Genomic DNA, 12060 nt, shown 5'->3' with positions numbered 1-12060 from the left:
AATATGAAAATTGGACTTCCAGATCTATTAAGAATAATTTGATTTTGCATACAGTCTGGGAACGCCTCAGGATCCCCCAGTCAGAGGTGGTAAATGTGGCCTGGGAAAGGGAAGTTTGGGGTCACCTACTGGAACTGTTGCCCCGCGACCCTATCCCAGATAAGCGGTTGAAGATGAGTGAGTAAGTGATATACAGCCACTTAGAAAATCAATGCCATAAGCACATAGAAACCTAACATCTAGTTGGTCAAAATTCTAGAGCAGTTCTACAGTAATGGAATAATCAAAGCAAAGTTTGAATGGCGAGCTAAAATAAGGCCAGATTTTGCTGTCATTGTAATTCTGTTACCATTGAATTACCGAGCAGCGGTCATAACTTTTTCACCTTGACTGCTGAATTTCTTTTGAGCTGTAGTTGTGGACATTGCTGAATCTGATCTCTCAGCCTGTTTAAAGTGCACATCCACAAGGACGCTGCAGATAACCCACTTAGTTGTTGAGTTTGCACTTGGATGTGTTGCCAGTCTCTATAATTTCCAGGGGGTCCAAGCACATTCCAACAGAATGACATGGTTTGCACTCGCACATGGAAGCAACACCAGTGTTCAGTATGTTTGGTCTGGGGACTGTTTTGTTGAGCCTTTTGCTATTTTTGTACACCTGCTCACTCACACCTTTCCTAAACCATGGAGATGAATTCTGTTGTCATAACCTTTGTCTTTCAGCAGTTAATTGTTTGTCAGACTGCGTGAATGCACATTTGCCTTAACAGTTCAAAACTGAAATAAGGAAATTTCTTCTTTTTTGCCATCTCCCTCCCAGATGCATCCGAGGTGGAAGAGGAGACCCAATCAAAGAAACAACCTCCCAAAAAAACAAGCATAAAGACGACGACAAAGAAGAGAAAGAAAATAATAACAGAAGTAAAAACAGTCGAGGCCAAGAAGAAAAAGAAAGAAGGGATATTGTAATCTTATTTTACTCTTTAAGATCCAGTTGCCCTCACAGTGCGCTTAAAGATCAGTGATCCAGTCATCATTTCATTCAGACCTCATTCAGTCATTTTAATGCTGGACCTGCCTGTCTGCCTCTGCCTATGCACTCGGTCCACACCACCACAGTCCTCCGCAAGGCTGGGTGTCCAGGTCCGGGTTTGCGTGTCTGTGAGGGCGAGTGTAAACCACACACAGGCAACACATGACTGAAGCTAGAGAGGGAGAGAAGGAAGAAGTTTCTGCTCCAACTCCAGTCATACCAAATCCTTTCTGCAGGGTTGTGTGGATTCGTGGCCATGTTGAGCTTTAGATTGTGACCGCTGTTAAACAATTCCAAAAATTGCTCTGATTGAGCATGTTTCTGTGTTGAGATGATCTTTCTCTCTGACTCCATTCACTGCACACCTCACTCGACCACCTCCCTTGTTCTCTCTCTCTGTCCTTGAGCCTGAAGGAGGGAACAACAAAGCCTGCTCAGTGTGGAAATCTAACTCGACTATGCCCACTTATTTTAACCGACTTGTTCTCTCTGCACGTGAAGCTGAGTAGAGTAATTAGGCCAGTGAATGAGACATGAGGTAGTTGGCTCCCTCAACGCCATCTCATGGACTCATTTTCCAGCATTCGTCAGGCGGTGCGTGCATATTTTGGAGGCGTGGCTTTTTAGAGAGGTCTGAAGGGAGGGGTCGGACTTTTTTTAGTTTTCTGGTTGTAACCGTAAAAATTCAATCTTCGGCTGACTAATTTCTCCTAAATTAATTAGTCCACCTTTAATTAGACTTTAGTGACAGGGCAGCAATTTGAGGAAAAAATGAAGATGTCAATAAATAAATTAAAATGTTACTGTTAAGAGTGTCATTTTAGATTTTTGTTATTAATTTCCTGATTGTGAAATGTTGCTTTACATGCAGTACAGTACAAGTGACTGAATTGATTTATAATGATGGCTCACTGCATGTCTTTTTTTTTTTTTTTGCCTAAAGGGGGAGTGCATAAATTCAGAGAAGGCAGAAAAATCAAAACAAGTCAAAAGGAGGAGAAAGGTAAGTCTGAGTGTTCTACAGTGACACCTACTGTTCTAAAACGGTACATCAGTTGAAGTCCAGAATCAGAAAGTTCAGCGGCGTTGTGGTCGGTGGGATTTGTGTGACGGTAATATAATTAATTTTTCAGAAGAAGACAATCACAGACATCTTGGCCTCGTCTGAGCCCAAACCGGGTAGTTCCGCAGACCTGCAGAACCTGGTTGTGCAGTATTTCTCGGATAAGCGCTCTGTGATTGAGCAAGAAGAGCTCAGACTGCAGGGTGAGTCCCGAGGAGGCCCCGTGAAGGTGGACGTAGGTTTAATACCCGATGACACGTTTCTTGATTAAAGTCTCTGTTGCAGACTCATACTTTCTTTCCTGTAATGACCTCACGCACAGCCTGTCCTCGTACCTCAAACACAGTGAGTGAGTGGGCCTCTGCTACGTGTATTTTATTATAAACCTCTTCAGGTTCTCAGTTTGTCTTCACTTTTGTTTTTCTCCTCTGCATTGTTCATAGTTTGTCCAAAATGGGCAAAGATTCTGAAGCAGCACACAGAAAAGAGTTCCATAGTTCTGCTCATCGTCTGTAGCTCTGCTGTCCGTAGCATTGAACTCATCAAGTACGTGGCATCTTAATGTTTTATATAGATAGATAGATAGATATCTGTTTTCAAAGTGTTTTCACATGTGTGGGTGTCTTTCGTGTTTTTCTCCAGGCAGCTGATGACCTTTAAGGGTGAAGCCAAAGTGATGAAGCTGTTTGCCAAACACATCAAGGTTCAAGAGATGTTTCTGACCCCCTCACCCCAATCCCCTGGTCATGTATATTGTTAGATTTCATGCAGGGCTCTTTTTTTTTCCCCTCCTCTTCTTACATCCAAAAACAGCAACCACGTCTCTGTGTGCAGGTAGCAGAGCAGGTGAAGCTGTTGCAGAAAGGAGTCACCCACATTGGAGTTGGGACACCAGGCCGGATCTCTGCTCTCATCCAGGAAGGTGTGCATCAACGTGACATCATAATTCAAAATGTACCCACATGAAATCTTGATTTATCCATTTATTTTTCCCCAGAGGGGTTGAGCTTGCAAGCGTTGCGCTACCTGGTTTTGGACTGGAACTGGAGGGATCAGAAGCTCAGAAGAATGGTGGACATTCCTGAGGTGAGTTGCTGCCCTCTGCTGGCTTGGGAACAGAAGCGCACAGGATGCATTTAGCAAACTTGGCTTCATGGTCACAGATCATCTCCATTATCCAACTGTTTGGAGACAGTTGAGGTTTTCACATGTATTTTTGACTGATGGTTTGTGTTTTAGGTGAAAGTGGACATGATGAAGCTGCTCGAAAGTGGCGTCCTGACTGCTTGTAAAGACGACAAAGTCAAAATTGGTCTGTTTTAACTGTACCTTCAAAGCATTTGTGTGTTGTTGCTGTTTAAAGCCATACTGAAGTAAAACATTTTGTACAATTGCTTGGGTAAGTGTACTCCTGTTTAACATGTTTTTAAAAATAATTTTTATATTTCCAGATTTAAGATTTGTGTCAGTCTACATTTGTGTTATGTACTTTAATTGAATCCAGCCTAAAGTGACTTTGGCCAGTCATAACTGTCCTGTAGTGTGATATCTAGAGGTTTACAAGAACGGGACTTCCTGTTGTTTTTAAGGTGCTTGGCCACTCACCAAGAGATGTCTTCAGTTTTAAAAAGTAAGACAATGTGGTATCCACAAAATATAGAATATACACTATAAAGCAAACGGGCTCAGTCTGTTAGATAAGAGAGATAATTATAACCAGGTGTACACATAACTGGTGCTTGTGCATTTTTTTTCTACAATGTCATCACGTTCTTCCTGACAAGTGCTTCCCTCCATGTTCTGATGTGCATCACTTATTTTCAACACACAAAAACACCGTGAACACCAGTTATGTGCATGCCTAATTGTAACAGCTTCTAATACAGGGGGCAGCTCTGAGGCATCGCCATTAGACTACCAATCTATAGCACTATTGCAGATCTGACCAGTTAAGGCACCTTGGCTGTGTCCTTGGACAATGCACTTCATCTGCATTGTCTTTGTCCACCCCACTGTAAATGGGTACCAGCCTTGGCCGGGGATGTTGCCTGTGATGGGCTGGTTTTCCATCCAGGGGGAATCGTACACTCTCAATCACTTGATACTCTATGTGCTCTGGGGATAAATGTCGGGTGTCGGTCCTTCTTTCCTGAGAATACCATATTTTCCAGAGTACAAGTTGAAGTTTATAACTGGCACCAATCAAAAAATGCATTTTAAAGATGAAAGAAGACAAATAAGACATGAGTCACAGCTCTTTTCTGTATGTAGCACAGCTGACTGGGGGCCGAGTTTAACAACAGACAAGAGCTCAGTGTAGCACATTTGCACACCACAGCCTGTGCCGCTCCTTAAGATATTCCAAAACAAACAAGATGGATAAATAAATGTGCACTGGATAACATAAAGTAGTGTTCAGAATAATAGTAGTGCTATGTGGCTAAAAAGATTAATCCAGGTTTTGAGTATATTTCTTATTGTTACATGGGAAACAAGGTACCAGTAGATTCTCACAAATCCAACAAGACCAAGCATTCATGATATGCACACTCTTAAGGCTATGAAATTGGGCTATTAGTAAAAAAAAAAGTAGAAAAGGGGGTGTTCACAATAATAGTAGTGTGGCATTCAGTCAGTGAGTTCGTCAATTTTGTGGAACAAACAGGTGTGAATCAGGTGTCCCCTATTTAAGGATGAAGCCAGCACCTGTTGAACATGCTTTTCTCTTTGAAAGCCTGAGGAAAATGGGACATTCAAGACATTGTTCAGAAGAACAGCGTAGTTTGATTAAATAGTTGATTGGAGAGGGGAAAACTTATACACAGGTGCAAAAAATTATAGGCTGTTCATCTACAATGATCTCCAATGCTTTAAAATGGACAAAAAAAACAGAGACCTGTGGAAGAAAATGGAAAACAACCATCAAAATGGATAGAAGAATAACCAGAATGGCAAAGGCTCACCCATTGATCAGCTCCAGGATGATCAAAGACAGTCTGGAGTTACCTGTAAGTGCTGTGACAGTTAGAAGACGCCTGTGTGAAGCTAATTTATTTGCAAGAATCCCCCGCAAAGTCCCTCTGTTAAATAAAAGACGTGCAGAAGAGGTTACAATTTGCCAAAGAACACATCAACTGGCCTAAAGAGAAATGGAGGAATATTTTGTGGACTGATGAGAGTAAAATTGTTCTTTTTGGGTCCAAGGGCCACAGACAGTTTGTGAGACGACCCCCAAACTCTGAATTCAAACCACAGTTCACAGTGAAGACAGTGAAGCATGGTGGTGCAAGCATCGTGATATGGGCATGTTTCTCCTACTATGGTGTTGGGCATATATATCGCATACCAGGTATCATGGATCAGTTTGGATATGTCAGAATACTTGACGAGGTCATGTTGCCTTATGCTGAAGAGGTCATGCCCTTGAAATGGGTGTTTCAACAAGACAATGACTCCAAGCACACTAGTAAACAAGCAATATTTTTGTTCCAAACCAACAAAATTAATGCCTTGCAGATGTGAAGAAATCATGAAAAACTGATTATACAACTAAATACTAGTTTAGTGATTCACAGGATTGCTAAAAAAGCAGTTTAAACATAATAGTTTTGAGTTTGTAGCGTCAACAGCAGATGCTACTATTATTGTGAACACTCCCTTTTCTACTTTTTTTACTAATAGCCCAATTTCATAGCCTTAAGAGTGTGCATATCATGAATGCTTGGTCTTGTTGGATTTGTGAGAATCTACTGAATCTACTGGTACCTTGTTTCCCATGTAACAATAAGAAATATACTCAAAACCTGGATTAATCTTTTCAGTCACACAGCACTACTATTATTCTGAACACTACTGTACTAGATTTTATTTGATGCAATTTAGACAGATGAAATCATCAAATGAAGAGCAGTTGCTGGCTCACAGCAACACTGAGTGAAGAATGTATTTATGCAGGATCCGTGTGCACACCACAGCCTATGCTGTTTAATTTAAGGATTGTTAAACTGCAAAAAAATAAGCAAAATGGGTGAACGCTGGACAACACTGGATGTTATTTGACGTGGTTTGGATGTAAGAATTCGTTAGGTGGAGATGGATTACAAGAATAGGATGAGTCAAGTATAATGGGGGGGGGGGGGTGTTTTGTTTTTAAATGAGCTCTTTAATATTACTGGTGATAATTCTGTTTGGTGCTTTGATCGCTGGGAAAGCATTATATAAATAGTTAATAAAGTGTGTGATTTATTTGTCTTGTGCTTTTGTGGTGGAAATGATTGGCTCACCTGGCCAGTTTACACAAGACAGGCGTGCCTGTGCATTGCAGATCACAGCATTGTCACGCCTGCTTGTAAGACAACCAAAGCAAAACACTCCAGACATGAAATCTCAAGGATTTCATCTGACCTTATGGAAGCTAAAGACTAACATCAAATGGCCTCGTCTTGTTTGCTTTGCTGAGCTTTACAATTTTAAGATGCCATGTCCAAAAACATGATGTCGTTTTCTCACCCTGATGGTCCAACACGACATCCTATGGACTGAATAAACGGACTCTGATGGAAACCGGCATCTTTCTGTTGGTTTACTCTGGCCTCTGGGCGAAGTTCCTACTGAGAACAAGAGGTCGTGAGTTTTCTTGGCCAATAGGAAATCCCGTTTATCAAAACATCCTTTGATTAGAGCACGCTAAACCAACACAGAGGCCAAAATCAACTCACAAAATACTAACGCTGCGGTAAACCTGCACTGATGTGATTGGAGAGAGACGTGCAACTTGCAGAAGGAAGTGCAAAAGTGGGAGAAAAAAAACGGCACAGGAAGAGGTCGTTGTGCAAAGAATCATGGTTAATCATTGACAAATGGTGCTTGAGTTGCTTGGTAAATCTCTTTGCACGTGGAGCGGTGTGCAAGAAGAGGAACGGGAGACAGAGGCGTGTTGGATTCTTTGCAGTTTGGGATCAAAAGCTGCCCCCAACTGAATGCACCTCATGGACAAAGTGAAGGCCAACTCGGGGCCGCTGCCTCGGCGACCCGATAACTCGGCTTTCAAACAGCAGAGGCTTCCTGCCTGGTCTCCGATGCTAACAGCGAACACGGTGCTGCCTTTTTTCTACTTTATGGGTCTGCTGTGTCTTCTACTGGGAGCGTGGCTGCTTGTTACTGTGCAGAGCATCCAAGAATTGAAGGTGAGTGAGGGTACAAATATTAAAATAACTATATTTATATATATGTTGCACTTCCTCATGAGCAGTAACTGGAGTGGCTCAGTGTGCATTACAAAGGGAGTGGTACGATCAAAGTTCACCTTCCAGATTTCTCCCTCATATTTCCAGTTGGACTACACGGAAGCAGGGACATGTGACGTGTGCTTTAAAATGCGTAAGGACATCAGCTCTGCAGCACAACCCTGCACGTGCACATTTAACTTTTCTACTCCAACAGGATTCAAGGTAACCTCCAGTTTGAAGGGGGTTTTTATGTAAAGTGACATGTTTTAACTTTGGCAGCTAACTGCATCCTGCTATTTGTGCCAGGGAAATGTCTTTTTCTATTACGGCCTCCAAAACTTCCACCAGAACCTCCGCAGATACATGGACTCCAGAGATGACGGGCAATTGGTCGGCAGGAAGAAGAGCCTCAAGGTAGCCTCACAGTCTAAATGCTGTTTCACGTCATAGTGAAGTCTTGCTAGATGAAGTTACCGTGTGAATAGGGGGAATTGCATATCCGCCATGTTGGATTTTGGTCGCGCAGGGGATTGTGGGAATTGCTTGCCTGCTGTGGAGGCACAGACGTTCAGAAAGTAAACTAAGGGCTCAGAATGCCGGGGATTACTTGTTGTGTACATGGATGCTTTAATAACCATCTCAGGGATGAACAAGAATGTCTACAGTGCATCCTGAATGTATTCACAGAGCTTCACTGCCCCAGTTTTTGCCTGCTGATACCTGTCCACCAATTCCAAAGACTTCTGTACCAACCAAGCACGAAAGGTCTTCTCCTTCAGCCTGATGGCTTCCATTACCGCTGAAGTCCACCAGTGGGTTCTTGAGTTGCCAACATCACAACCACAGACCACCTTCAGGCCACAGCTCAAAGCAGCTGCCTTAGCAATAGAGGACTTGAACATGGACTTTCTTTCCATGTGTTCGACCTCCCAGTTTCATTACTGCTAATCCCAATATACTTCTCAAGTCTGTTCAGTAATATACCTCAGCTTCAGGATGAGGGATTGTAAAAGGTCCTCTTCCATCTGTTTCTTTGTTTCAGAAAGATTAAGATGAGCTAGTGGTCCATATACTTTGTGGATATGCAGGTCTAGCTTCTGCTTGCAGAACCTTTACCTCAGTGAAATATTTTGTCCCAGTTTGTCAGCAGAATATCTGAAACAAGCTAGTTCCAAATTTAGCTGTGGACACATGAATAAAATGAATTTGCAGAGGTGTCATACTCAAATGGAACGTCACCTAATGCTGAAGTCACGAGGTCCCTGGATAGAGGGGTTTGGCCATGCTGATGTCAAAGGTCCATGCTGCGGTTCTTACTGTACGGTTATGAAACTTTGATGCTGATAGAACTTAGACGAAGATGACTGGATGTCTTTGGTAATAGGACTCTTTGGAGGATCCTTGGGTGACTTTACTTTAGGGAGACTCAGATGAAGCACACCACTTGCACTGTGAGGGACACTCAGCTGTGAAATCTTGTCCATGGACCAGTTATCCACCTGCATGGTCCTCCACCTGAGACCCAGTATGATAGATAAGTTGACACATGGAATCTGCATGCTTACAGATCTGTCCCAGACTGACTTTATGGGAGAGTTTATTTTTAATCCATATAATGGAATTGTCAAACCATATCGTATGGATGTAATCTACGCAGAGCTCCACAGTGATTTTGAAAAAAATTAATAAACAACTAGAAATACTACTGTTCATGCACAGGATAGAATTAGTTCACACTATTTGATAAGTTGGTGCGCTGTGCCAAACTGAGTGCACACAGTGCACACTAAATTGACAGAGTGAGGTATTGTTTATTTTGATCATGGCAAACAAGGAAATGCATTTACTGACCACAAACTATTGTGTTGTTGCTATTTATTTGCTCTTATTGTGTGTTTCAACAATATAAAAATGTCTCCACCTTACATAAGTATTCATGGAAGTTTGTTGCCAAAAATGGAAAAGTTACCACAAAAATTGCCATAAATTTAAGTAGCCTAATTTATAGCCATCTAGAAAAATGAACTGAAATCAGGGTGCACCCATTCCATCAAACATGAACTCTTTCAGCAAACGATCTAATAGGACCACAGAATCTGACATTTGCTTTATGATTCACTCAATTTTGGTACATCAGGGTCAAGAACCAAGAAACTGCTACATCAAAGGTTCAGTTGCCTCTCTCTTTCTTGTTGCACTCCGTGTTTGCAGTATTGGCTTTGGACGTACAGTATCCGTTGTTAAATGATGTCTGGTCTCTCTTGCTCCCGGTCAGAACCCGAGTGATTATTGTGAACCCTTTGCAAAGGACCAAAATGGACTCCCCATCGCCCCCTGTGGTGCAGTGGCTAACAGCAAGTTTAACGGTAAATGCGACACTCAGCACACATCATACGTAGCATCCATCGTGTTTGTTCTGACGCTCACTCTAACTTTCCCAGACACCTTCACTCTGGTCTACAACCGTAACAACGGTACTCAATTTACTGTTACTCTCTTAAGACGGGGCATTGCCTGGTACACGGACAAAAACGTCAAGTTCCGCAACCCAAGGATGGACAACTTGACACTGCCCGAAGTGTTTAAAGGTAAAGAAGAAGCGGGTGCTGATTGTTCGGTTTGTGGTTCAGAGTGATGTTTAAACGTTAACTTCCGCAGGCACCGCTCAGCCGCTATACTGGCAGAAGCCCGTCTACGACCTTGAACCAGAGGACCCGAACAACAACGGCTTCATCAACGACGACCTGATCGTGTGGATGAGGGAAGCGGCCTTCCCCAACTTCAAGAAGCTGTACGGGGTTCTGCGTCCCTTCGAGGAGCCTTTTACCGAGGGTCTGCCTGCAGGAGACTACAGCATCAACATCTCCTACAGTATCCTTCAAACTGCATGGACCTGGATGCTAAAAAAGTAATATGCTAAAATTTTAAGATTCGCAAGGTTGTGAATCTTAAAATTTTAGCATATTACTTTTTTAGACATTAAAATGGTCTTTGTCATCAGCACTTTTAGTAAAATTTCTAATTATAGAACAAGTTTTGTTCGTACAGCTCTGTCTGTTTAATATGAACAGTTCTTTCGCTCCTCCCTTTTTCACTCTGGGTCGCGGCAGCAGACCCGATAGCGTGGTGATAGTGCGTTTGCTTCCAAAGTAGGAGATACTTAATATTAACGATCAGTAATGTTCATATTTCCCAGCGGTGGAGAATTACGCGATAGTCTTGTGTCCAGATTACAATTGTTGGCTGTTTTCATACTGTGAGCTTCACTTTGTGGTGGCCTTTCATGACCTTGACCTTTGCCTTCCCAGACTTTCCTGTACAGTACTTCAGAGGCAGAAAGCACGTGGTGCTGACCACCCTGACCTGGTTCGGAGGTCAGAATCATTTTCTGCCAATCGCTTATTTGGTAAGCGGGAACCTGATTCTGGTCATAGCCGTCGGACTCACCGCCCTGTGGTGGATGTTTGGAAAAGATGGGAAGCACATGAAGGAATGAGGAGTCAGAACTAGTGCACATGGAGGTAGAAGTCATGGACAGTTACCGCAGTGACCCTGATGAACCTCTGCCGTATGGTACGATACTCCGTCTTGTGCACTTTATCCGCTTGTTATGCAGTTTCAGTTTAGTTAAATTATTTGCAAGATGCATATTTCTGTAGGCTGGACAGGAACTCTCGTTGCCATGGTTACAGAATGTACCCACTGAAGACAAAGAAACAATCTTCAGCTTAAATTCCTCAGAAACACCAAGTTTCTATTTGACATAAATGAATGTTTTTCCTGAAAGGTAACAGAAATCCATGTGTTAACCTTTGACCCTGATGAAATTTCAGTAAGAGCTTTCCCACATAAGTGAAATAAAAAAAAAAGTCACATCTGAGTGTGTTTATATATATATATATATATATATATATATATATATATATATATATATATATATATATATATATATATATATAATGTTAAAGGGAAAGTTAAACATTTTCAACCTGAGCTCTAATTTTAGGTATTTGGAGTTTAGTCTTTATTTGGGACAAAATTAATTTAATCTGTGCAGGATCCCTCCAGATGTAAACGTGCACGTTTGCCTCACTTAATATTAAAAAAACAAACTTTAGACTGCTGATTAAAGTGCATCCTGCATCTTAAATATGAAAAAACTCAGTGTTCATCATTGATGCCGTGAAAAGCTGTTCCTGTAGACGGAATGAGGTCTGTGATTCACACTCTACAAAAAGCACACGCTGGAATAAAAAGAGGGAATATACAATTTGTACTGCTCAGCATAACAACTTGTTTGGACTCAGCAACTCAGCTGAGCTACGGATTATTTTTCATATTTTTACCTCAGCTATAATCATGCGATTTGTGGCTAAAAGAAGCAGTTTATTTATATGTGCCCAAACGTTAATCAACCTGTCAGTTTCTGACTGCTAATATGGTGTTTGTTATTAAAAAAAATAAAATATTGCACCAGTTAAATACGTTTTTTGCTGCTTCTTGTTGTTCCATTAAGTGATAGCACCGTGCTTCAAAAATAAATATACTGTGATGCAACTTGTATGTTTTTTTTTTTGGTTTTGACAGATGCAACTAAATATTATGTAAAATATGCTAATTTAAATTTTTTGTACGTGGAAAAGTTTTCCATAGACGAAAATCAAACCACACATCGTAAGTACAAGGGCTGAATGTCCGTGCAATTCACGTACTGCAATAAACATGACTGAGCTA

At 41.7% G+C, this 12060-nt stretch overlaps 2 protein-coding genes across 4 annotated transcripts in view; both read left to right on the top strand.

The window, feature by feature from the left end:
- The window catches only part of cmss1 (cms1 ribosomal small subunit homolog), a 53329-nt gene extending 49838 nt beyond the window's left edge, over positions 1–3491 (top strand). The window contains exons 2-10 of one of the 3 annotated variants that reach the window (XM_034186172.1): positions 823–955; positions 1975–2038; positions 2169–2301; positions 2384–2443; positions 2542–2644; positions 2741–2801; positions 2933–3020; positions 3096–3184; positions 3338–3491. In XM_034186172.1, coding sequence (XP_034042063.1) covers positions 823–955; positions 1975–2038; positions 2169–2301; positions 2384–2443; positions 2542–2644; positions 2741–2801; positions 2933–3020; positions 3096–3184; positions 3338–3421 — 815 coding nt within the window. In that variant the 3' untranslated portion in view covers positions 3422–3491. Of the gene's footprint in view, positions 1–822; positions 963–1974; positions 2039–2168; positions 2302–2383; positions 2444–2541; positions 2645–2740; positions 2802–2932; positions 3021–3095; positions 3185–3337 lie in introns of all 3 variants that reach the window. The other 2 variants (XM_034186171.1, XM_034186170.1) reach the window with 2 other exon arrangements.
- A 2884-nt stretch (positions 3492–6375) lies between these two features.
- On the top strand, positions 6376–10854 carry tmem30c (transmembrane protein 30C). The gene is made up of 7 exons (XM_034186169.1): positions 6376–7284; positions 7432–7548; positions 7633–7740; positions 9602–9692; positions 9768–9914; positions 9985–10197; positions 10635–10854. The coding sequence occupies exons 1-7, from the start codon at positions 7078–7080 to the stop codon at positions 10820–10822; spliced, it is 1071 nt and encodes a 356-aa protein (XP_034042060.1). The 5' UTR covers positions 6376–7077; the 3' UTR covers positions 10823–10854.
- The last annotated feature ends 1206 nt before the right edge of the window (positions 10855–12060 follow it).

The sequence above is a fragment of the Thalassophryne amazonica genome, chromosome 14 (assembly GCF_902500255.1).
Source record: "Thalassophryne amazonica chromosome 14, fThaAma1.1, whole genome shotgun sequence".
Classification (NCBI taxonomy): domain Eukaryota; kingdom Metazoa; phylum Chordata; class Actinopteri; order Batrachoidiformes; family Batrachoididae; genus Thalassophryne; species Thalassophryne amazonica.
The sequence above is the reverse complement of the archived record's forward strand: the minus strand, read 5'-3'. Positions and strand labels throughout refer to the sequence as shown.